Source organism: Triturus cristatus, chromosome 3_1 (assembly GCF_964204655.1).
Source record: "Triturus cristatus chromosome 3_1, aTriCri1.1, whole genome shotgun sequence".
In the NCBI taxonomy this organism is placed as follows: Eukaryota; Metazoa; Chordata; class Amphibia; order Caudata; family Salamandridae; genus Triturus; species Triturus cristatus.
In genome coordinates, this window is record NC_140583.1 from 43,198,576 (window position 1) to 43,226,071 (window position 27,496).

Consider the following 27,496-nt stretch of genomic DNA (forward strand, 5'->3'; position numbering starts at 1 on the left):
AAAAGAAAAGACCAGGTAAGGTGAGAGTATCAGGAGAAGTAAGAACAGGTGAGGGAAGTGATAGCCTCCAATGAGTATGAGCAGTCAAGACCAGCTGGGAAGAGTGTATCAGAAGAAGTGAAAGCAGGTGGAAGGAGTGAGAGCCTCCAAACGAGTGTGAGCAGGAGACTCCAGCTGGGTGTGTGATTAAGACGATCTGTAGGGAGAGTAACAGGAATGAAAAGAACAAGTGGGGGATGTGAGATCCTCCAGATGAATGTGAGCAAGAACATCCAGCCAGGTGTGAGCGGCCAATACCCCCTGGGCAGAGAGAACCGAACGGAATAAGGAAAGCGAGAAGAGATAACGATAGTAAATAGAACACCCCATCTCTGGAGCACACATTTAGAGAAAGTCCTACTAATTGTAAGCCCTGAGTTACAGAAGAAGAAGGACGACTCCAGGCAAAACCTGTCTTAAATATATGATAATTATTTACCACTACTTTAGCAATGCTTTCCTATGTGAAGTAATGTGGTATTACCCCATGACGGAGGTGATAATACCACATAACAGCATATGGAAGACAAGCCTGTTAATGCAGCAAACTAGCTGGAGCTTACTCTAATCTTAAATGAAGAACAACTTGCAAAAACACTGATGTTGTGTGTTGTTCTCCATCGAACCCTTCGTTTGTGCTAATGCCAACACCTGGAGCAGGAATGAAAGTCTTGAGTCCTAGTTTTACTGCAATTTCTTTTGTAAGACATTAACTAATGGTTGAAGTGTGTCCCAACACTTCTGATTTCAGTTTCACATTTTCTATCTATAATAAAAAGAGCTCCCCTCTGGGAAATACGGTTGCTCCACTGTTGTCTCTTTTCATGAAAGGGAGACATTTTGAAAGGAAAACAGAATTAAGGGGACCCCCAAGGAGCCCTAGGATCTTGTCAGTTCTCTAAAGTCCAGGTAAGATGGAAGAACAACACATCTCACGTTCGTTTGTGGGAAGGGTGGTTACATTTAATCCACCTAACAGCAAATTGGGCAGATTGCCGCCCGAAATTCGCTTTGTAGCACTATGTGAAATTCCATCTATTTTGCTCCAAAATTGTGAATTTGAAAAATGTTAACATCACGTTAGTTTATCACAAATCGCAAATCAATTCTCTGAGCATTAAACATTTTTAAAATGAAGCGGTCCTTTAAATATCGAATTGAGTCTTTAAAAATAAACCGTCGATGCTTTAGAAAAGCAAATTAGTCTTTGAAAGAAACTAATTTATTTTGAAGAGAAAACAATCATTGCGGTACAAAAAATAAATTGATTAGCAAGAAAGAAAAAGTGATGCACAAAATGTAATCAGTTGAAAACCTCAATAAACTCACTGTAGGTGGATCTGTGTGTTTTTGGATATTCATTCCAAGTCGCAATCTGAAAATGAAACAAAGATACTCTAAGTGTGAGTCAGTCTGGATCTGACACGATGTTTGATAGTCCACACTTGTCCTTGCAGCTGACAGACACCAAGCTCTGATCCGGGAAGCACTGGAGGATTTCAACACTCTGACCTGCATCAAGTTTGTCAACCGCACCACGGAGACGGACTACCTGAGCATTACCTCTGCGAATGGGTGAGTGTCTGCTCAAGGGGATTGAAATGAACTGTGGGTGACCTTAGGTGGACCAGACACACTTGTGCTTCCTCTAAGGTTTGGTGAAAGGCATAAGAAATGTAAGGCATTATGTAGAGTTTGGTGGACAGGACACTCCGTCACAAACACAGTGAATGTCCCATCCACAATATTACTTTTTAAACAAGCATTTTCAATGCAATAGGTCTCACATTATTAAAGTTTGAGCTGTTGGCATTGCTAATAATATTGCAACACCAATAGCAGCTCAAAGATTCAGTAATGTGAGACCTATTGCATTGCAATTGTTTTTTTTTTTTTTTTATATAGCACGAACTTGAGTGAAAGGTGTGTATTTATGTTGCATTGAGTACAATGTAATTATGTGTTGTGTTGTTATGTGGCACAGAGTGGTATTGTGTGGATTGTATTTATCTTGCATTAAGTAGAGAGTAATTATGTGACGTGCAATTATGTAGTACTGAGTGGTATGTGGAGTGTATTTATTTTGTCTTGAATATAGTGTGTAATCACACAACCACACCCAACCACACAACCACATACCTGCAACCACACCCACAACCACACACACAACCACAACCACACACACAACCATACACACACACAACCACACACACAACCACACACACAACCACAAACACAACACACACACACCCACAACCACACACACACCCACAACCACACACACACAACCACACACACAACCACCACAACCACACACATAACCACCACAACCACACACACAACCACACACCCAACCACACACACAACCACAAACACAACCACACACACACACACTCAACCACACACGCAACCACACACACACAACCACACACACAACCACACACACACACACACAGCCACACACACACAACCACACACACACAATCACACACACACAACCACACACACAATCACACACACAACCACAAACACAACACACACACAACCACACACACACAACCATGCACACAACCACACACAACCACACACACAACCACTACCACACAACCACTACCACACACACAACCACACACACAACCACACACAACCACACAACCACACACACACAACCACACACACAACCATACACACAATCACACATACAACCACACACACACAACCACACAAACACACACAACCACACACACACAACCACACACACACAACCACACACACACACAACCACACACACAAACACACAACCACACACAACCACACAACCACACACACACAACCACACACACACAACCACACACACAACCACAAACACAACACACACACAACCACACACAACCACACACAACCACCCAACCACACTCACACCCAACCACACACACAACCACAAGCACACACACACAACCACACTCACAAACACACACACAACCACACACACACAGCCACCCACACAACCACACACACACACACAACCACACACAACTTAAGGGAATCGGGTAACGGAAAGAGAAAGAACTCTATCCAAATCACAGGTTTTCAGTCCAGTCAGAAAGTATGACTTAGCCCCAACGAGTCCTTAGAAAAAGAGAAGTATAGTGCAATTTTTAGGCACGCGTTGTTTACCTTGTAACCGCGTAAATATTTGCTGCGCATTTTCATTTTTTTTACCTTGTAACCGCCTTCATTTATGTTACCATGTAACGAAGTAAATATTTGCTGCGCATTTTCATTTACTTTGCCTTGTAACCGCTATTTTACCTTGTAACCGCGTAAAGATTAGCCATGCATTCCTCCCAATTAAGCAACAAACTGTATTGCAGCCGCAAAGCCACAAGTAAAGTGATCACAAAACTGAAATCAAAGCCACAAGATGTATTTGTTTTACTGTCTGTTTCTTCTCTCATAGTGTATTCATCTTTCTCTTAGTTTGTGCGTTTCTATCTCTCTCTCAGTCTATCTGTGTGTCTCTGTCTTTGTATATGCTCCTCTGTGCCCGTCATGCTCCGCTATATGTGTCTACCTATGTGTACACTGTATTTGCGTGTATGTATCAAACTCTATATGTGCCTTTTAGTGTTTATAAGTTTCTGTCTTTATCTCTACCTCTGTTCCTCTTTGTCTATCTGTCTCAGTTTCTAGCTTTGTGTATGTGCCTCTGTTTCTGTATATCTCTTTGCTTGTTAATCTCCTTTTCTATATGTGTGTACATCTGTTTTCCTGTACCTAGGTCTAGCTCTGTGTATTTCTGTCTATATGTCTATAACTCTATTTGTAAGCAAGCGCCATTTTAGATTAAGGGAATCGGGTAATGGAAAGAGAAAGAACTTTATTCAAAATCACACGTTTTCAGTCCAGTCAGAAAGTATGACTTAACCCCAACAAGTCCTTGTTTTGTAGCTAAGCAGATACAGTCAATTATTTCAGTAAGCCTGACGCGACATTAGAAAAAGAGAAGTATAGTGCAATTATTAGGCACGCATTGTTTACCTTGTAACGAAGTAAATATTTGCTGCGCATTTTCATTTACTTTGCCTTGTAACCGCCTTCATTTATTTTACCTTGTAACCACGTAAAGATTAGCCATGCATTCCTCCCAATTAAGCAACAAACTGTATTGCAGCCGCAAAGCCACAAGTAAAGTGATCGCAAAACTGAAAGCAAAGCCGCAAGTAAAGCGATCGCGAAACCGAAAGCAATCGCTTTTGGAAGCAGAGACAGCCGCCAATGGTGCGCGCGCGCGCACCACAGACAGCAATATGCTTTCAATTAGCGCGCCCGTGTCTGGGCACGATAGTTGAAACCAGATAGGCTTTAGTGCGCGTAACAGACACCGATAGGCCGTGGGCGGAGCGATGCGCCCGCCTTTGGCCTATTGCGTGCTCTGTCTAAAAAATACAGCCACTAAAAGCCCAATAATAGAAGACAAAACAAAAAACACATGCACGAGCGTGTACGATTCCAGGGTCCATTTCTGAACCCCGGACAAAAGAACTCTCGCTGCGCGAGCACTGCTGCGTAGTGCAACGCTAGGCGCGAGACCTAGAAAGCCCTAATAACCTGGGCTGAAAACTGGAGACTAGAGGTTGGATAATAACAAGGTGTATTTTGACAACCCTTGGGAGTCTGCTATGCATTATTATTTGTGTTAAACATCACAGTAATGCAATGCCGGCCCAGCGACATTCATTTCTGTTTATAGATTTCTAGGAATTCAGCCAGTTATGGGCCAATAACTTCAAGAACATTAGGTATGACATTTCCAAGGTTGGAGCAGGCGTGACTCTGCACATGATGAGATCTGCACGAGAGCTGGCCCCAGAGGCAGTGATAGAGAAGCAGGATTGTAGAAACACCAAAGAGTGAGCAGTCGGCCGGCCACTCCCACTCTTTACAGTCAATTAGTCATGACACATAATACAGCAGAATAAGACATTCACATTCTGAGAGACCTTAACACATGTTTTAAAAATAACAAAGGCAAAAAAGAAAAAATAAGAAAAGACTAAGTATGAACGCGAAGACACAAACACAAATACAAATCACTCAGACTGCATTACCCCTAGCCAGAGAGGAGCAAGAAAAAATAGAAACAAGACAGTATTTGGCGCGATTGGGACAGGAAAAGAAGATGTGAATCGTATCAGCAGCCCATGCCTCACACCTACTGCACGAATTCCCCCGTGGTCCAGCCCATTTAGAAACCTTCCCCGCGGTATAATATAAATCGAAAGCGGACATAAAATGTTGAGTCCTCAGGCTGCCAGTTATTAGAATCTGATTGGCTAATTTCAGAGACACCTCTAGATTAATACCTTCCTTGCCAAACTTCCTCTCCCATTTATCATTCTGGATACTGAAATCATCAGGGAGACAGGCCAACAGCGTTTGGTATATTTCTCCAATACGGGATCTATTCCCTATTATGTTGACATGGGGTATTTTTCCCAAATTTGCATCCGCTTGTAGCATAGTTTTACCCAGAAAAGTCCAGATCTGCAAGAACTTAAAAAAATGTCTCATAGAGAGCCCACACTTCTCTTGTAAATTAGAGAACGAGGCAATCTGGCCATCACAACAAACATCCCCCAAAACATTAATTCCTAAATACCCCCAGCTAGAAGTAATTTGGTATTGAAAAATTGGCGGTAAAAGCCCATATGTCGAAAAAGGAGTCGAAGCATTAATGTTCGAGATACCAAACCTCCGTCGTATCTTTTTCCAGATAGAGTAAGCTGATTGAATGATTTTAAATGTAGTCTTTTTATAATAACTCGGCTCTAAGATTTTAACTAAACATTGCCCAGCATCCTCACCAAGTGCTACATCATAAATAGTTGATCTAACAGATTCGGGAACTACTGCTTTAGCCCCAGCCAACAATATTTCTATATGTTGTAATAATGCTGCCCAGTGATAAAGGAGAAGGCTGGGTAAACCCCATCCCCCCCTGAGTTTAGGTATAATCATCCCTTCTGGCTCTATGATACCCCCATAGAAATCTGACACATGCCCTTTCAGCTCTGGTGATGCAGGATGCCGGAAATTCTAAAGGTATGGTCCGAAACATATATAAAAATTTGGGAAGAATCATCATTTTAATGACACTACACCGACCGTGCATTGATGAAGATGGTCTAGTCTCTCGAGTGTTTTATTTATGTTCCTTATTATTGGCAAGATATTTAGTTCGGTTATATGCTCCACTGATGTAGCAATCTTCACTCCCAGATAAGTTGCTACAGAAACAGTTGGAATATCTTCCGGGAGCGAAGTATCCAAGTGTAAAATCTGGGTTTTGTTGATATTTAATTTATATCCCAAGATGGAGCCAAATTGCTCCGCTAGTTCATTTACTGCCGGGAGAGCTGATCTTATATCGGTCGTGAAAACAGCAATGTCATCAGCATACGCTAATGTTTTATACTCGACACTGTTGACCTTAACCGCTTTAATCTGCATATTTGCTTCCAAATTGTTAAGAAATGGATCAATATATTGAGAATAAAAGCTGGGAACAGGGGCAACCCTGACGGGTTCCTCTGCTTATGGCAAATAATTTGGATTCCTGTCCGGATATGCGGATACGGGCCTCAGGAAGTACATAAAGTGCCTGAACTGCTTGAATAAAATCCTTAGGTAGACCCTTTGCATGTAGTGCCGACCAGAGAAACCCCCAGGAGACCCTATCGAAAGCTTTCTCTGCCTCCAACAGGATCATCCCAAGAGGTGTCTTCATGGCCTGAGCCCGATCGAACAAAGCTACGGCATGCCTAACGTGGTCCGATGTATCTCGACCAGGGATAAACCCGTGTTGACGGATGGAAACCAATGGGGTAATAACCTTGCCCAACCTTAAGGCAATAATTTTAGAATAAATCTTGCTAAGGGGGGGCAGGTGAAGTGGAGGAGATGTGTAAGCTTGAAGACAATCACCTCCATGGCGTCAAGTGAGACATCATTGGTCAGGTGTACAAAGGGAAGCAGGTGGTGGAAATTTAAAGAGGCCCCTTTTGAAGGGTGAAAGTGAACTCATGACCCTGAAAGGCTGATAGCTTTTGTGCGCTTCGGACTTCTTCTATGTGCTTCAGACTGGGTCAGGGCAGTCTGGGTAGTGGTCTCTAACTCCTCTTTCAGTACCTCGACTTGGTGGTCAGCTCCTCGTGTGGTGGACTGGCTTGTTTCCCCAAGATGGCTTTAGAAGTGTCAGAGGAGAGGGTTGTCTCCCTAAGAATACTTTATAAGTGCCTGTGGCACGCCCACTATGACCTCTGAGTTGTATGTGCCGGAGGGTTGGTTGATCAAGTGTGAGAATCTATCCCTCCATCTCTGTGCAACATATTTGTCCTGCCTTCTTTCCACTTTTTTCAGTAAGCCCTGTTTCCTCTCTTTGATTCTCTCAAAGACTGATCAATCAATAAATCAAGAAGTGCTTGTATAGCGCAGTTAATCACCTTGGAGGTATCCAGGCGCTGTGCTGCAGGTGTTGATGTGGACAACTCCAGGTCACCTCTTTGGCACCTTGTAATGTTTTAAACCCTTTGCATCGGATCCCATTGTATTCTGTTCACCCAAAACAGAGTTGTATGACAAAATATATCAGGGATTGTCCAATACCCTACAAATAAAAGATGAACAGTCGCTTGTGTCATTAGTGCTGCTACTAGCTAAAGTCATAGAGCCGTTGTTGTTGGTAAATAAGGGCCCAATGGTGCAGGCCGGGATTAGGGAGCAGAGGGAAGGGCTCAACAGAGGAGAGGCGGGTGAAGGGCGTGAAAACAGATGACAAAGTAGAGCATGTGCTGTGTGCTGAAACGTTCTGAGGGCTGTTGGTGACCCTCACATCAACTGGTTCAGCCTCTGCAGAGGAAGGGGAGATCAGAGATACCACGGAGTCAGTCGCGTCCATGGGGGTCCTTTTTTTTTTTTATAAACGTATTTTATTATTTTTACAGTTTGAACAGAAACAAAGCCTACAAGGCCACCAAGAACCAAATAATGACAAAATTAAAGAAAAAGGAAATACAAGTATCTGTGCATTCATACCTCCCCACTCGGCAGCCATCAGTTCATCGAAATGAAAGTCAACAGATAGTAGGCAATGTCCCACATTCACCCCGGCAACCCTCAACCCACAACTTCCTTCATTTCAACATTGAGCAGTGGACACATTGTTCGAACAGGTTCCAATTCCCCAGTTGCCGCCCACACCTGCCATATCTTGGAGTGCTTCTGGGGGCAACATCTAGCATTATATACTGTCACCTCCAACCCCATACAATGGTCCATACTATTCTTTCACACCGCTAAAGACGGCGAGGCCACAGCCTCCCACTCCTGTTCTAGATCAGCTTTGCTATGGTCAGGCATAGGTATAGGTATAGGAGAGGCAATCAATGGCTATTACCACCTAAATCATTGGTGAGATGTAGTGGAGGGAGTGTTGGGTCCATGGCGATCTTCTTGAACTACACAGTGTAGTTTGGTGGTTGAGTGCACTGATGCATCCACTTTAGGGGCCTGTGTTTGATCTCATTGTAAAAACCAAAGGAAGCTTGTTTCCGGTCCAGGGAAGACATGGCTTGGCAGTTCGGGCTGGACTGTTCCCATGAGGCACAGGGTCAGACTGATTTGCATATGGCCATGTCTGAACTGGGGTGGCAGAGTGGGCTAAAGAACGGTGATGGATTAAACCCAGATCAGTTGACTGGGGGTGAGTGCTTGCAATGTTCAACACTCCGTCCATCACTTCCTTTGGTTTTTGCTTTGTTCGCCATAAGTTGGCAGGGTATGCTCAGACGTGAGTCCCTTGCTCACTTTGCCACTGGATTCAAGCAAGCCTGGCTGAAGACGGCTGAAATGCCAGAAACCGGTCCTAGGAAGCTTGTTTCCGGTCCAGGGAAGACATGGCTTGGCAGTTCGGGCTGGACTGTTCCCATGAGGCACAGGGTCAGACTGATTTGCATATGGCCATGTCTGAACTGGGGTGGCAGAGTGGGCTAAAGAACGGTGATGGATTAAACCCAGATCAGTTGACTGGGGGTGAGTGCTTGCAATGTTCAACACTCCGTCCATCATTTCCTTTGGTTTTTGCTTTGTTCGCCATAAGTTGGCAGGGTATGCTCAGACGTGAGTCCCTTGCTCACCTTGCCACTGGATTTAGGCAAGCCTGGCTGAAGACGGCTGAAATGCCAGAAACCGGTCCTAGGAAGCTTGTTTCCGGTCCAGGGAAGACATTGCTTGGCAGTTCGGGCTGGACTGTTCCCATGAGGCACAGGGTCAGACTGATTTGCATATGGCCATGTCTGAACTGGGGTGGGCTAAAGAACGGTGATGGATTAAACCCAGATCAGTTGACTGGGGGTGAGTGCTTGCAATGTTCAACACTCCGTCCATCATTTCCTTTGGTTTTTGCTTTGATCTCATTGTAACAGGTTCAAATCCTGGCGGATCCACTAAGCCTCTCATCCTTCTGGGGTCGATCAAATGAGTACCATTGAGTTGGGTAAGATCTCTTATTCAGCAGCAAGGCACCCTTGGGTGATCCTGCATTTTACAAATACACATGTAATGTTATGTTTAACAAATAGGGGCATGCTCCATTGGATGCCTAAATGGGTCTACCCCGTACCCTTATAAGTGATGTGCAGTCCTGTAAATACCAAAATATGCTTGGTGGTTATTAAATAACTTTGTCAACTTTATGCCTGCCTCAGTTAAAACTGTTTAGAAATGATACTGTTTGTATCTTTTTCCCTGCTACTAAATTACCATTAGCAGGGTTACCCGAAATTCAGGGGGCATGAAATATTGATACTCTGATTTTGAGAACTAGCAAGCAGAAATTGGTCTTTGTAAGGTGATCCTCACGTTATCCCCCAAACCATGTGTGTGAAAAACGAAATTTATACTTCTGATGGGCCCGGTAACTCCTGTTTCATGTACACGTGTGAGTTCAGATTATTAATTATGTGCTTATATAAACTTACCTTCCAAATATTGTGCCAGTCGTCTTTTTTGCCACAACATCTACCAAGATTGATAATAAAGTCCCGGTCTTCAAGTATAACAAGTCATACTGATGTTTAATGGAGTCTTTTTCGTGGACGTTACAGTGCTGAACTCAGGCGTTTCCTAAAAGCAAATTTGCGATGGGATTTGACATGGTTAAATTGGCTGCATCACTTGAGGTTATGGGGATGTTAAGAGCGATCTTATGTCCACGCCTTTGGGAAACCAGAGTCTGGGGGCCCGCCTCCCATGACTATTTGTAGGGGCATGCTCGCTTGCTGTAACCCTATCTCTCACACTCTCCTGGATTTAATTTTTGCTAACCAACCAGCCGGCCGCCAAAGCTTTGTGTCGAAGAAAGTAGCTTGTACTGGTCAACCATTTCAGAGGTGGGCAGGCAGCTGATAACCCCCCCCTGTTGGCCAGGTCTGTTGGGCAGTCTGGCAGCCTGGAACTTCTAGATGGGCCAGCTCGGAGGAGGACCAATGTGTGGTGCCTTTTAAGGTTTCTTGGCCTTTATCAGGAACACTAGTCCTTTCACGCTGGTTCATCTGACAGTGCCTGACTGCCAGATTAAAAGGCAGACCAGTCCAGCTCTACTAGGCCTACAATTGCCAGTCTTCAGCTGCCACTCCACTCCGTTGGGTGGTAAAGCATCAGTAATGGGTATGCAGAAGGCCCTCATATTCCAAAGCCCCGGGATCCCTGCACAAAGTAGTATTAAATGTGCACATACAGCAAGTGTGCAAGTCTGACTGAGTCTGGGATTCCAAGGTATAGGAGACAGCCTTTGTGTTTAATGGCAGGGGTGAGAATCTTGGATCTCGAGGCACAGGAGACAGGCCTTTGTGGTTAATGGTAGGGGTGAGAATCTGGGATCCCGAGGCACAGGAAATGGACCTTTGTGATTAATGGTAGGGGTGAGAATCTGGGATCCCAAGGCACAGGAGACAGACCTTTGTGGTTAGTGGTAGGGATGAGAAACTTGGATTCCAAGGTATAGGAGATAGCCTTTGTGATTAATGGTAGGAGTGAGATTCTGGGATCCCAAGGCACAGGAGACGGACCTTTGTGGTTAATGGTAGGGGTGAGAATCTGGGATCCCAAGGCACAGGAGACGGACCTTTGTGGTTAATGGTAGGGGTGAGAATCTGGGATCCCAAGGCACAGGAGACAGACCTTTGTGGTTAATGGTTGAGGTGAGAGTCTGCGATCCCAAGGCACAGGAGACGGACCTTTGTGGTTAATGGTAGGGGTGAGAATCTGGGATCCCAAGGCATAACAGACGGGCCTTTGTGGTTAATGGGACTGGTGAGAATCTGGCATCCTGAGGCACAGGAGACGGACCTTTGTGGTTAATGGTAGTGGTGAGAATCTGGGACCCCGTTGGGGTTGTTACCCCACCCCTGGTGTCTATTACCTGCACTAACAGTTGGGACACTTAAACTTTCATTTTTTTGCCCTTTTTACCCTGGAAGCACTTGCATGATGGGTTATTGGTTTCCCTTCCCCTCCTCCTCTAATGCTGGGACACACAAAGCCATGGCGTTCTATTGCAAGGCACCAAGGGTCGCTTCTTACTCCACAGACATCATTGGTTTTCCCCATGTTTTGGACTTGTTGCCATGTTTTTGCCCCAATTTCTGGGCACTTGACTTCATGTAGGGGTCCTACACAATCATTACACTTAGACACTTCATTCTTCAACCTGTTTGGGTACTGGGTTGGTTCTGGTCCCAGGCCTATCTCACTGCGCATCTTTTATGTATGTGGGACAGAAGCCATGTGTTTTTTTTCTTTTCTCTTTTAGGGGGCTGGTACTCCTGTGGTCCCAGGCCAAGTTCTTTGTACTGATTGTTTACTCCTGGTGCTCTTGAATGTCCATACTGTGGTCATTATGTTCAAAACTTTAATAAAGACCTACTGTGAAAAAAAATGAGAAACTCGGGCCCCAAAGCACAGGAGTAGGGGTGGGTGGAACTCGCGGAGTTTCACTCATCAGAATTCCGTGGAGTTACCTAAAAATTCTGCTAGATTCCACAGAGTTCCACAAGGGGGCAGAATCAGCATGTCGTGCTGATTTTTAGCTCCGGGAGCTTGTTCCGCGCAAACAGCAGCATGGGCATGCCAGAGGACACTGCTTTTTTGCTGCCACTCAAGTAGATTTTCTTCTCGAGCGGCAGCTTTCTCACCGCAAATGGTCACGACTGCCTGCATTGAGAAAATCTCACCGGATGCCGCCTCAGTGCCCGAAAATCACGCTAGGTGGCACCAATTCTTGCTCGCACTCACTGTTGCCAAGTTGCGCATGAGAAAAATATCCGCCATGCGGTGGTTGGCAAAGATTTCCCGGAACTCCGCATTACAAGCGTGACGTAGTGGGCAAAACTCTGCAAACTGCCGGTGTAGCGGAATTTATCGTCCACCCCAACATAGATGGGCCTTTGTAGTTAATAGTAGTGGTGAGAGTCTGGGATCCCAAGGAAGTGGAGACAGGCCTTTGTGGTTAATGATAGCAGTGAGAATCAATATACATGAATTCTACCGCGAGTCCAATTTCAAAGCGGTCCGTTCATAGCCATCTAAGCATCAGATGGAGGCTTCAATATTATGAATGTATCTCCATGTTCAGACCCATTCCGGTATGAAAAATCGTTAGTGAATATGTTCCCACAAAGTGTATGCTGTGGGATTACTAGGAATGGACCGGTTTGAAACTGAACTTGCAGTACAGTTGATATATATTGCTTGACATATAGAACAGTACAGGACGGAAATACAACCGACTTTAAGGAATTTAAAACCCGATTCAAGAGCCTTGAGGAAGTCACAGGGCAACTTTCCTTTCTATGCGACGAAACACGTGTTGGCTAAGGCTTAAGCACTGTATGACTAAGGCAAAAGAAATGCACAACTGAACAAAAGAAGAATAAAGAACTGAGTGAAGACAACTACTGTCATTTAATAACTGCTATTTGATATTAGCGTGTGCTGGGGATATGATGTATTCTGTTATGTTGTCATTGACTACATGTTAGAGAGTGGTGGTTCTCTCTACCTCAATAGCACCGCAGCTATAGAACATGTTTGATGATATAATTTGTGTATTGCCTTTAAGGGCACCAATACCCTTAGAATTACTACCTACGATTGGAATAATTGACTTAGAAGGACACCTGAGACCTCAGGAAATTAATTGTACGTGCAAGGTCCCTTGTGACTTCTTGTATAGCCCCACGACTGCATCAAGCGAGGCACCACAAAGTACCACCTTAAAGGCTTCCCACTCTATCAAGAGTGAGGAAGCGGTGGCTGTGTTCTCGTAAAGGTATGTAGTAATACTTGTAGCCAATGTGTCTTGAAACACTGAGTCTTCCTGTAGTTGTGGTTGCAAGCGCCAAGACCCGTCCCCAAGAAAGTGTAAGTTTCAGAGGTTTATGATCAGATATTGTTTTGCTGAGACACGTAGTTTGAGTGAGAGAGGAGTATAGGCGTGGTGTACAGAGGAACTTGTCCAAACAGGAATTCAGGACATGGGGGTATGAATAAAAGGAGTATTAGCGTAGACCTATGTTATGCTCCCGCCATGAATTCACCAGGCCCCAACCGTCCACCCAATGACGCAATTTTATAGCTTGATGTACTGTAGTCGTACCTGGGTGTGGTGTGGTCTAGGTTGATGTCCAGTACCACATTGAAGTCCCCATGAGGAGCCAGGGATATTGAGACCAGTCTGCCAGTGCGGTTGACAAGTGGGCCAGGAATTCAGCTTGGTCCAAGTTGTGTGCATATATACATCCCAGGACTATCTGTTCCCCATCAAGTGTGCTCCTGAGTAATACATAGCATCCTTGGGTGCCTATCTTGGATTCCAGCACTTCAAATGGGACCCCCATCCACACAGCCACACCTCATGAGAATGCGGAGTAGGAGATCTGGTACAATTGCCTTCTCCATCGTCTATTCATTTTATGTGCTTCAGAGGATTCCAGGTGTGTTTCCTGAGGAAGCACCACTTATGCACTGCTTCTCTGCAATTGAGCAGGAATTCAGCTTGGTCCAAGTTGTGTGCATATATACATCCCAGGACTATCTGTTCCCCATCAAGTGTGCCCCTGAGTAATACATAGCATCCTTGGGTGCCTATCTTGGATTCCAGCACTTCAAATGGGACCCCCATCCACACAGCCACGCCTCATGAGAATGCGGAGTAGGAGATATGGTACAATTGCCTTCTCCATCGTCTATTCATTTTATGTGCTTCAGAGGATTCCAGGTGTGTTTCCTGAGGAAGCACCACTTATGCACTGCTTCTCTGCAATTGAGCAGGAATTCAGCTTGGTCCAAGTTGTGTGCATATATACATCCCAGGACTATCTGTTCCCCATCAAGTGTGCCCCTGAGTAATACATAGCATCCTTGGGTGCCTATCTTGGATTCCAGCACTTCAAATGGGACCCCCATCCACACAGCCACACCTCATGAGAATGCGGAGTAGGAGATATGGTACAATTGCCTTCTCCATCGTCTATTCATTTTATGTGCTTCAGAGGATACCAGGTGTGTTTCCTGAGGAAGCACCACTTATGCACGGCTTCTGTACAATTGAGCAAGTACTCAGTGCCATTTGTGGCTTGACCCTCATTCCCTGTACATTCAAAGTGATAAGGGTATAAGCTTCCATTACTGTTGATATGAGAAACTGAAAAAATGCATATCATATATACTATCTGGAGACATGGGAACAGACTACTCCTCCCCGTGATGTAAAAAAAAAAATGATCACCCCAAACAGTAAAAAATTTCCCCACAATATCATCGATCCAGCGATTCTTCGTTGTTCGACCAAACCTGAAACTAAACAGAAACAGTATAAACTCTAAAATAATGTGTTCATTCGCCATAGGACAGACAACATCCCCTTAAGAGGAGTAGGTGTGAGAACGTGTGTGGAGAAACCCAAACCAGCCGGACCCAGGACCATAACAAGTGCAGATCCAGGTGCAACCCCGCCGCTAACATACAAGTGTCAATTAGGAAAGGAAGAGAACATGGCGTAATACCCCTCTAGACCATGAGCAGAGTCAGTCACAGTGGCCAAGTCTATGTGTAACAACGAATGTGGCACACGCTAAGCTCCCACCGACAGCCCAGAGAGGCATCACTCTGCCACCAAGCGATAGCCAGTAGGCACTTGCATAAGAGCTCTGCCCTCAGTGGTCATTCCAAAGGATCATTAATCAGCTGTGAGGAGGCCGAGGGTCACAGAGCCATTCTTCCAACGGAATCCGAGTCTGAAGCACCGTTCTGCAAGGAGCTTGAGCTGATGGGTGGCCAGGTGGATCTTTGTGCTGATGCCGAGCGGAGTGCCTCCTGTTGGCCCTTCAGGACCTCACACGGAGAAGGCGCTTCCCGACACTGTTCTGTATTGTGAGTCCTCTTCTATGTCTCCGAGGGGCACGCTATGATGATGGATTCAACCCAGATCTGTTAGTATGGGTGAGTGTCTGAAAAGTTTCAGCACTCCGTCTATCATCTCCTTGTGTTTTCTTTGTTCGCCCTAAGTTGGCAGGGTATGCCCAGACGTGGGTCCGTTGCTCACTCTACCACTGGATTCAAGCTAGCCTGTCTAATGAAGGGTGTTACCCTGAAACTGGTCCAAGGATGGTTGTTTCCGGTCCAGGGAAGACCTGCCTTGGCAGTTCAGGCTGGACTGTTCCTATCAGGCACTGGGACAAGACTGATTTGCACAAAGCTGGCTCTGAACTAGGGTGGCAAAGTGAGCAAAAAAATTATAATGAATTCAACCCAGATCTGTGACTGGGGGTGAGTGTATGAAAAGTTTCAGCACTCCCTCCACCATCTTCTTGTGTTTACTTTGTTCGCCCTAAGTTGGCAGTGTATGCCCAGGCGTGGATTCCTTGCTCACTTTGCCACTGGGTTCAAGCTAGCCTGACTGATGAGGGGTGATGCCCCAAAACTTGTCCCAGAATGCTTTTCCGGTCCAGGGAAGACCTGGCTTGGCAGTTCGGAGTGGACTGTTCCCATCAGGCACTGAATCAAGACTGATTTGCATATAGCTGGGTCTGAACTGGGGTGGCGAAGTGAGCTAAAGAATGATGATGGATTCAACTCAGATCTATGACTGGGGGTGAGTGTCTGAAAAGTTTTGGCGCTCCGTCTATCATCTCCTTGTGTTTACGATTTCATTGGCACCGCAATTTGAGGGCCCCATCTAGTGGAATCTAGAAAATGCTGCTCCAGCCATTTCCAGGCCCTCTCGGGGGTATCAAAGAAGTGGGAGCATTGACCATGGATTATTTTAAGCTTGGTTGGGAAGAGAAGGCGATACGTAAGTGGGCTTTTATGTCTTGGAAGGAGACACGTTTTCGCTATACAGCCATTGTCCGGAAATATGGAGACCCTTGAATCGTTGACTAGGAGAGGAGTCCTGTCTTGAGCTGCTTGTAGGAGCACAACGCGGTCCCTGAAATTGAGGATTTTAGTGATAATAGCGCATGCATTTGCACCCGCAATGCTTTTTTTTAGGTGACCAGTTGCGCTCTCTCCACTGTGAACAGTTCAGATAGACCAGTAGGGGCCACCTCCGTTCTTTTTCAGTCCTGGATCATTGCGTTGCGCGGGGGACCTCTGCTCCCTCATGGATCAACACAATGCATATATTGTTTCTGGCGGAATCTTCCTTCAACATCATCCACACGTGCCTGGAGATGCTCCATCAGTTGGCGCAGTTCTAGAATCTAGACATTGTGTTCCTTAGAACAAGGAGCTAAAGTTCCCAATGCTGATTAGTTAGCCTTGACTCACTCTGATAATTTACGGTGGTGGTCTTTCAGTAGGTAATGTCCATTGTGATCACCCCTAGTTGCTGTGGTATGGCCGCTTGAGTCTCACAGATCTCCCGAAGTATAACATCCAATTTGTCCACTGAGGAAGTTGGGGAAGCATTGTCCCCTGTCATAGAATGGGTGCATGAGCCCTTGGATGTAAAGGAGTGAGAGCGAATCCGAGCCAGAGGGGCTCCAGTCTTAGTTTTAGTATGCCCCATTATAGCCACCCAAGCGACAGACATGTCGGGCAGTGAGTGATGGAATCTACTAGTCTGGCCATGCGTGCGAAAGGTAAAGGTATGTTTGTTTTATGTACTGCGTGACCTTGGTGTTAGTCAATGCTCAACCTCTTGCAGCTGCAATCCAGCAGCAGAGATGTGCACTAAAGAGCAACAGAGTGTGTTACAGGGAGTAAGGCATGGTAGCACCCCATCCAGATGAACCAGTACTAGAAATGGAGTGACAGTCATGCACTTGCACTATGATTACTAATGTGTGCACGCCTTCCCTAGTCACAGTGGCCGTAGTCTAAAATGATGATAGTGTTGGACAGGGCCCCTTGCAGCAAAGCAAGAGTCTATATAGTAGTGGTATCTTATAGGTAAAAGGTAGGAGCAAAGGAACCCCTCCATTGGAAGCACTCAGTCTGCAGGGCGACACCCCAATACTGCTCCCCAAGTGAGAGAGGAGGTCCCAAGTAATAACAATGAACCCCGCTCACTTGTATGCGAGAGCAACCGGGGTCACAGATGTCCCCCTTCCCGAACCACTGTTCACCATAAGAGATTGACCTTGGTGGAATAGGGCAGATCTGCAATCACATATTGCCTGGCTCTTCCCTAGGTCTTCCCAATTCAGCTGAAGGGGCTATCTTCGTTTTACTTTGAGGTGGCTAGTGTGCTCTTTAAGTGCAGGAGTCGCCGCTAGTGCTCAAGGAGGACCCCTACTGGTCACTGGCCTCTCCAAAATGCTCCCACAGAGCCAGCAGTCAGGCACAGTCCCCCGCATTCATGCAGACCGGCGGGGGTTGGGTTGCGGCAGGTTCCAGTAACGCCGTCGCCAAATCCCACGCCAACAACGAGCATCGGTGTGCCCCGTTCCTGACACCACAAAAGCTGCGTGTGTCCAACTGCACCACACCCAGGTCGCGACACCAGCAGGCACTCGACAAAGTCCGAAGGTGACCCGCCGGCACTGAGCAGAAATTCAGGAAAGGAAAGGACGGAGGGCCTTAACTCTGGTCCGAGCTCTCCGCAATAAGTCCGCCGTGATAAGCATGCCCGGCTCCAGTAATTTTTATTTGGGTAGGCCAAGGTTGCATTTGGGTGATCCACTGTGGGCCCAATTTGTCGCTTCTTGTTGTCTCCTACAAGCCCTAGATTACTTCATATCTACTTGCAAACAGTCACCATGATACAACAAATCGATTCTGTGTGTATACAGAGCATGTGGAGAGTTGTTTGAAAGTAAGAGCAATGCCGGGACCTAAGTGCAAACCCTCAAATTCTAACAGTGTAGGTAGGCTTCAACTCAAATACTTCTAGGCCCGATTATCCACTTTTCTGCCACCCCTCTTCTGTGCACCTTACAGCTGACCTTGGGCCCCAGCCCCATATCAGCCACCATCCAGCTCCACTTTCTTTATTCCCCTAAAAAACATTAGTAAAATCACCTTCAAACTTAAAACATTAAATGTAGCAGTAAATATAATTAGCACGCACTTTAATATGTTCCACAGTTGCCCTAATGACCTGATTAAATAAAAACAGAAAGGCAATGACAGGGCCGGCTTTAGCGCTAGTGCGAAAGTATTTTTTGCCGCCCCGCCAATGACCTCCTTCTCCGCCGACACCATTACTAGCACCCTCCAACAGTGCCCTTCATCTCTCCGTAGCCACTCTCTCATATGCATTTCATTTGTTGTATAGCGCTACTCATATCAGTGTAGTGCGTGTCAGTACTTTACACCACGCACACATTATACAGAGACAATGAATCTTACAAGTATGTAAATCAGTCTACAGGGAATGTCACAGACGCCAATGAGGATTACAAGGTGTAGGTATCACGTCATCCATAATGGTGGGCAGTATATTTTAAGAGGGTTTGGGCTGGGGAAGCACAAACTCAGGATCTAAAGCAAACCCAGTGGTTGGCAGTTGGCTTTACAAATAAAATGTATATCGGCCCAAACTCTTTTTAGCAACATTAAAATAATGAAAGACTGGGGAAGTTCTAACTATATAGTAACACAAAAAAGTGAAGTTCTAACTATACCATTCATGTTTGTATGCAGCTCTTTGAAGACTGTTCATAGGTCACTGCCCTTTGTTAGGATTGTAACTTCTGAACTGCAAGTAACACAGGAATCTCTGTGGCAAAGGCGTTAACACACCGAGCTATCCACATAAAATACAGCTTATCTGCATTTCGAGACTACCAACAGGCAAAGGGTTGCTCTCCAACAGGATCATTAATCACCAGTTATCTAGACATTTTTATTGTTGTCCTGCATCCATGGCCATGATAATGTTGAAAACAATTTAAGTGAAGCATACACAAAGTATGTGCCTTGATGGGCCTGTGCAGGTATAAAAAATAAAAAAAAACAAATAGTAGCACATTCTTTTACCTACTCAGTTAGTCAAACTTTGTGTCACAGCCGGATCTGATAAGCAGCTGCTGGGGTCAGGAAAAGGTGAAACAGGACAAACAAACTTCTTTCCTCCAGCGCTGACCACGCAGCAGGACCGTAGGCAAAAGTTACTCAGTGCCAACTAAAGAATGTGTACCCTTTGCCATGCCCTATTGTACCTGCAGGACACAGCCCACCTTTCTAAAAGGAGTTGGGTGATTGGGGATGTCTGTGAGAAAGAACCCAGGACCAATCATGCAACTCCCAGAATAGGAAGAATAACAATGTTCAGAGGAACATTGTAAATTATAGTGCCCATTTTCTATTGGCCTTCATGTCCTCACTGCGAGGGCCAAGGCTCATGTTTGGGTGGGCCTGGCCCACCCGGCCCTCCCCGCTAGAACCGGGCCTGGTGATAAGTATGCCTTTCTGACATCTTGGCAGCATCCCACGCCAGGGGACTGCTCATCACTGGACCGCAAACCCAGAGGCACCCGCTCTGCAAACGCTGCACTTCCACATTCGATCCACCCAGCAAGGAAGGCGCCGTGAACCAGGTGATGATGAATGTTCTCCACCTTCCACTTTGCCAGTCTCACCGGAGCACCAGTTCTCAGGGCAGCTCTGCCTCGGCCACCATGTTGCCCCCTCTGTGCGACCAGGAGCATCAACTGCACGGGCCCCCAATCAGCCCCAGGCCTGCATCGGGTGACGCACCCTGCCTCTGGGTCCAGTGCTGCTGGTTAGCCAGGATGATAGCAGGATTCTGATTCGTGGGTCTGGGAATGTTCAGCCTAGGCGGGCACCATCTTGAGCTGCCAGCCACGCCCGCCGTGGGTCTTTGTGGTTAATGGTACTAGTGGGAGTCTGGAATCCCAAGGCATAGAAGGGCCTCTATGGTTAAAGGTAGCGTGAGAGTCTTGGATCCCAAAGCATGGGAGATGGGCATTTGTGGTAATGATAGTGGCAAGAGTCTGAGATCCCAAGGCATAAGAGAAAGACCTTTGTTGTTGGTGATAGTGGTGAAAGTCTGGAATGCAAATGCATAGGGGACAGGACTTTGTGGTCAGTGATAGTGGAGTAAGTCTGGGATGCACATGCATAGGAGACAGGACTTTGTGATTAATAGTAGCAGTGAGAGTGTGGGACCCAAAGGCTTTAGAGACGACCCTTTGTGGTTAATGGTAGCGGTGAGATTCAGGAATTCCAAGGGTTAGGAGACAGGCCTTTGTGGTTAATGGTAGGGGTGAGAGTCTGGGATCCAAAGGCATAGTAGATGGGAGTTTGTGGTTAGTGATAGCGGTGAAGATCTGTGATTCCATGGCATAAGAGACAGGCCGTTGTAGTTAGTGTTCATGGTGAAAGTCTGGGATCCCAAGGCAAAGGAGACGAGGCTCTGTGCTTAATGGTAGCCGTGAGATTTAGAATTCCAAGGGATAGGAGACAGGCCTTTGTGGTTAATGGTAGCGGATAGAGTCTGGGATCTCAGTGCATAGGAGAAAGGCCTTTGTGGTTAATGGTAGCGGTGATAATCTGGGATCTCAATGTAAAAGAGAAAGGCCTTTGTGGTTAATGGTAGCGGATAGAGTCTGGGATCTCAGTGCATAGGAGAAAGGCCTTTGTGGTTAATGGTAGCGGTGAGAGTCTGGGATCTCAGTGCATAGGGGAAAGGCCTTTGTGGTTAATGGTAGCGGTGAGAGTCTGGGATGTCAATGCATAGGAGAAAGGCCTTTGTGGTTAATGGTAGTGGTGAGATTCTGGGATCTCAATACAAAAGAGAAAGGCCTTTGTGGTTAATGGTAGCGGTGAGAGTCTGGGATCTCATTGCAAAAGAGAAAGGCCTTTGTGGTTAATGGTAGCGGTGATAATCTGGGATCTCAATGTAAAAGAGAAAGGCCTTTGTGGTTAATGGTTGCGGTCAGAGTCTGGGATCTCAGTGCATAGGAGAAAGGCCTTTGTGGTTAATGGTAGCGGTGAGAGTCTGGAATCTCATTGCAAAAGAGAAAGGCCTTTGTGGTTAATGGTAGTGGTGAGAATCTGGGATCTCAATGCAAAAGAGAAAGGCCTTTGTGGTTAATGGTAGCGGTGAGAGCGTGTGATTCCAAGGCATAAGAGATGGGCTGTTGTAGTTGAAGATAGTTGTGAGAATCTGGGTTCGCCATGCATAGGAAATGGGCCTTTGTGGTTAATGATAGCGCTGAGAGTCTGGGATCCCAAGGCATAAGAGATGGGCCTTTGTGGTTAATGGTAGCGGTGAGCGTCTGGGATCCCGACGCATAAGAGATGGGCCTTTGTGGTTAATGGTAGCGGTGAGCGTCTGGGATCCCGAGGCAGAAGAGACGGGCCTTTGTGGTTAATGATAGCGCTGAGAGTCTGGGATCCCAAGGCATAAGAGATGGGCCTTTGTGGTTAATGGTAGCAGTGAGCGTCTGGGATCCTGAGGCAGAAGAGACGGGCCTTTGTGGTTAATGATAGCGCTGAGAGTCTGGGATCCCAAGGCATAAGAGATGGGCCTTTGTGGTTTATGGTAGCAGTGAGCGTCTGGGATCCCAAGGCAGAAGAGACGCCTTTGTGGTTAATGATAGCGCTGAGAGTCTGGGATCCCGAGGCAGAAGAGACGGGCCTTTGTGGTTAATGATAGCGCTGAGAGTCTGGGATCCCAAGGCATAAGAGATGGGCCTTTGTGGTTAATGGTAGCAGTGAGCGTCTGGGATCCTGAGGCAGAAGAGACGGGCCTTTGTGGTTAATGATAGCGCTGAGAGTCTGGGATCCCAAGGCATAAGAGATGGGCCTTTGTGGTTAATGGTAGCAGTGAGCGTCTGGGATCCTGAGGCAGAAGAGACGGGCCTTTGTGGTTAATGATAGCGCTGAGAGTCTGGGATCCCAAGGCATAAGAGATGGGCCTTTGTGGTTAATGGTAGCAGTGAGCGTGTGGGATCCCGAGGCAGAAGAGACGCCTTTGTGGTTAATGATAGCGCTGAGAGTCTGGGATCCCGAGGCAGAAGAGACGGGCCTTTGTGGTTAATGATAGCGCTGAGAGTCTGGGATCCCAAGGCATAAGAGATGGGCCTTTGTGGTTAATGGTAGCAGTGAGCGTCTGGGATCCTGAGGCAGAAGAGACGGGCCTTTGTGGTTAATGATAGCGCTGAGAGTCTGGGATCCCAAGGCATAAGAGATGGGCCTTTGTGGTTAATGGTAGCAGTGAGCGTCTGGGATCCCAAGGCAGAAGAGACGCCTTTGTGGTTAATGATAGCGCTGAGAGTCTGGGATCCCAAGGCACAAGAGACGGGCCTTTGTGGTTAATGATAGCGCTGAGAGTCTGGGATCCCGAGGCATAAGAGATGGGCCTTTGTGGTTAATGGTAGCGCTGAGAGTCTGGGATCCCAAGGCATAGGAGATGGGCCTTTGTGGTTAATGGTAGCAGTGAGCGTCTGGGATCCCAAGGCAGAAGAGACGCCTTTGTGGTTAATGGTAGCGCTGAGAGTCTGGGATCCCAAGGCATAAGAGATGGGCCTTTGTGGTTAATGGTAGCAGTGAGCGTGTGGGATCCCGAGGCAGAAGAGACGCCTTTGTGGTTAATGGTAGCGGTGAGCGTCTGGGATCCCGAGGCAGAAGAGACGGGCCTTTGTGGTTAATGGTAGCGGTGAGTGTCTGGGATCCCAGGGCATAGGAGTTGGGCCTGTGTTTTACCTATGAATCTTACTGACTTTTTTCTTCTAGATGAACTCCACATTGTTTCGTATGAGTAGCTAGTGCACTGTTGTTTTCCCTTTGCATTATAGCATTACCTGCATGTCTCAGTAGTATAATTTTCTCTCCCATTTACTTTGGCTGGGATTGTAAATTTGAATCTAAATCTGCCAGCGACAATGCCGAACCAGTCAGCCAGTTCCATGTCGCCGAATGGTTCAAAAGAGCGGAGGCTGGCTCAAAGGCCAGCCTATCTCAAAGCAGCCAGAGGGAGGCACTTCGGTCCAGACAGTGACCAAAGTGTAACCCAGAATGCCATACCCTGCCCAAAGCTCCCCCCAATTTACATATATTAGAGTCGGTGTTGCTCCCAGAGAAGAGAAATAGGCACACTAAAGAACAGGAAGCGCAGCTGTATCGCACGAGGTGTGTCACTAGTAAAGACAGGTTGAGATGGAGCTGAGTGCCATGTATGTTTTGTGCCATCTTCAGATGCTGGTCCAACATCGGGAAGATCGGAGGCGAGCAGACCGTATCAGTAGAAGAATCCAGCTGCATGTCGAAGGGCATCATCCAGCACGAGGTGGACCACGCGCTGGGGTTCTTCCACGAGCACGTGAGAAGTGATCGAGACGAGTATGTGGATGTCCAACTGCAAAACATAGCTGATGGTATGAAGCATGGCATCCAGAAACACTGTACCCTTTATCTATCACACTGGCATACCGAGGCCAGCTGGCACCACACTAGAGGGTATGTCTTAACTACAATTAAAGGGAGGTTCGTTCTATTAGCATTAAAGCTAATGTTCAGGGGTTATAATTATGGGTTAAATTTCAGGATATGATCTGGATCTTAGGGGTCGACTAAGTTACAGGATACGGCTTAGGGTGAGGAGAACTAGAAAGGTGCCTTTTAGGGTCAGAGTAAGGGTTTGGTTCAGAGTTAAGGTTAGAGATTAGGGTTAGTTTTGTGAATGAACTGTTATGTCGTCTAGATTAATTTGGATTTACCCTTTTTCGTTGCATCTTTTTATCCAACTTCTTGTCTGTTCTCCTTTTCACGCACAATGAACATTAGGGCTATTTTGATGAATGCATGCACATATTGATTACTGTTGTAACCCTTGTGTGGACTACGAGCAGAATCCACTTTTATCATATAGAACTAGTTTATTTACTTCCTTATGGAAGTTCTCAAATGTACAACAACATTTAATGTGTACATTGCAAAATAACCTGATAAGTTTCACAATATAGTTTCGAATAAATGGTTTGATTTAAAGTGGTGTTTTTAGGACAGCTTATGTCGAAGGATAAATTAATGTTAAGAACATTGATAAGCTTCAATATATGGTTTGAAGTTTGTGTTTTGATGTACAGTTTAGCCTACGCTCAGGTTAGCGTTGGCATGGGAAAGGGCTAGTGTTAGTGCATGCATAGGTTTTCCTGTAGGATATGGGTTAAAATAGAGTTTAGTAGTTTGAGTTAAGATTTAGGGATTAGGGTAGGTGAGAGTTGCATTTTAGTGAGAATTTGAATAAATGTCATGGTTAGCGGCAAGATTACATTTATGGTTTATAGCTCAGGTGTTGGTTTAAAGTTTAGTGGTTGGGGTTAGGGCAGGCATATTGATAGGTTAGCATTTGGGGTAGTGTAGGAGTAGGCATGGGATTCGGATTGAGTTTTGTTTTAGGGGTAAAGCTGACTTCATGGTTTATCGATGCAAATGATTGAGGGTAGTATTGCTTTAGGCACAGGGAGAGTTTGCATAGTGGTTAGTTTTAAGGTTGAGTGTATGTTTTCAAATTAAGGGCTAGGATAACCTCCTGTGGTGTGTGCATCAGCAGGTAGCCACAAATCTAATCTGATCATGAGGGCACATCTCATTTTCCCCACACGTGCTCATCAAGTCCCTTGGTGACACGCCCACATGTAATCTGTCAATGTATTTCATAGTGGTACATACAGGCAACCAAGCAGATGCCCACAACAACACCAGATCTGACTTTGTGGATGTCCCCTGTCTTAAAGGCTGATATTTGTAGTGTAACAAGAAGTTTCGTGGACAGAAGTAACCTTATCACAAAAAATTGGAATCTAATCCAAAACATAGACCAAACACTTGAGACACCACTGTTTGCATACAAAAGAGGAAAGAATATAAAAGACCACCTTGTGATATCTGCAACAGACATAAAAGTGACCCCACCCAATACACTTATCGAAGCATGGGGCCTGCCCAAAATAAAGGGACATCATAAATGTGGCAATTGTGTCTCATGTGATTTCACATTCAATACCACCACATTTGAGCATGGCAACCTCAAACACAATCTAGAAACCTTCTCTAACTGCAACACACGGAACGTAGTGTACTGTATCTGGTGCCCTTGCAATCTTCCATACATTGGTCAGACACAACAACCAGTTAAGGCTAGGATCAGCCAGCATCGCAGTCGCATTCGCAGATCCGTACCCAATGCTCCCTTAGTATCACACTATAATGAGAAAAACCACACGGCAGATGATGTCAAGTGGCAAGTGATTGACATTGCAACCCTACCAGAAAGAGGAGGAGATATCACTAACATACTCCAACGCATCGAATGCCGTTGGATAGACAGAGTCAACTCCATAGAAGAAGGCCTTAACTCTCTTGAGGAATGGAGAGGCTTTGTAACAACACTACATTGACAAATCCCCTTAAAATGAATCATTGCCATCAACGTACACTTTCAGCCAGAGACCCCTTCCGCTTGCAAAGTAAATGTGCAACACACTTTGGATTGAATAATACTGTCACTACATCTATATAGTATGTCTAGCGCAGCCATAGTACAGTTCATTGTGCTCGCGCACTGGGAATATTAAAACTAGCTTAATGTCTAACAGACTCTGCCTCAATAGAATGTATACTACATGCTGTATTTAACTTGGTTGAATTTAATAATTGTAGATATAAAGAACGAACTAGTGCCATTTTTTACACATTTATGTTGAATATGATGTTTTAAAAATTGTAAAACCAGTAACAGTACAGCACGCACAAATCACTGGGTAGAGCAACTATCTCCAGACCCCATCCCAGACAGTATCTCTTCTGTTTCCATCGCTTAATGGAAACCGAGCACCAGATGGATCGGTGGCACGGTTTTCCATTGGGAAGCCTGCCAGTTCCCAGATCAGAAAGGCGGGAAACCCGAGATAAAACAGAGCGTCCCGCAGGCGCTCGGTGTCATTGCACCCGGAGCCTACTTGGGAGGCCTCACTGCAGCTGACACACGCTGCTGCCTAAGAAATTGATTTATCCAGACAAGAACAACAAGTAAGTCCCGAGCCCCGGTTTCTCAGCTCCCACCTTTTCCACTCAGAACCCATCCCTAAAGCTTAACTCTCCGTATGCCTTATTTCACTGTACCCTACGGTGCACCGTCACTGTAATCAGCACCACGCTGTCAAACAGAACGCTACGGCTGTCGCGATCTTAAAGAAGAGCTTACCGGCCATCTAACATCCTGAAGTGCCGTCCTGACCTCACTTTGAGGTAAATATAATTTCTTCAACCACGACATGTTATATCCAGCTATCTCTATGGCCTTACTATAATGCAGTAACTGACATGCATTCTCTTGTCTTTTCACTGAAGAACCCGGCCGGGTCCTCATGTGAGTTTTTACCTTTACTTCACTGTCACAGAGGCAGCACTCTCTTCATCCAGGTAATTCCCTATAGATGCCTTCTTATTAGTTTTTCCTGCATCTGTGCCGGTATATGGGCCTTATGCTTTCCTTATTTTGTTTTAGATGTCCCCACATCGTTAGTCCTGAGGAGACCCCCATTGATAGAAGGGTCGAAACGCCGTCGACAAGTAAAAAAGAACAGACCATTACCCAGCCCGTATCATTGTGTACTGAAGCTGTAAAAAATACTGTATAAGAATGGTCGTTTTTCACAACTAATGGAAACCGTGTACATAATAATTCACTTTGTATATTCACTTATTGGTTCCATTTCTTCACTTGGGGACACAATGCACAAACAGTACTACTTTTGACTGAAAGAAGTGTACCTATTGTTTATTTATTTTTTCATAAAATATGTTATACCGAGCAAACTGTGTAGAAAGTTTTTCTTGCCCTCTGACATTAGATGGTCCTTTTATTGTGAATGTGCACAAGTATTTCAAATATTAGTTCTATTTATCCACAGGAACCATT

General features: G+C 45.7%; 1 protein-coding gene across 3 annotated transcripts in view; it reads left to right on the plus strand.

The window, feature by feature from the left end:
* Window positions 1–27,496, plus strand: part of LOC146859658 (astacin-like metalloendopeptidase) — a 450,020-nt gene that overhangs the window by 200,989 nt on the left and 221,535 nt on the right. For all 3 annotated transcript variants that reach the window (XM_085646718.1, XM_085646720.1, XM_085646719.1), the window contains 2 exons: window positions 1,497–1,614; window positions 23,770–23,948. In XM_085646718.1, coding sequence (XP_085502844.1) covers window positions 1,497–1,614; window positions 23,770–23,948 — 297 coding nt within the window. The remainder of the gene's footprint in view (window positions 1–1,496; window positions 1,615–23,769; window positions 23,949–27,496) is intronic.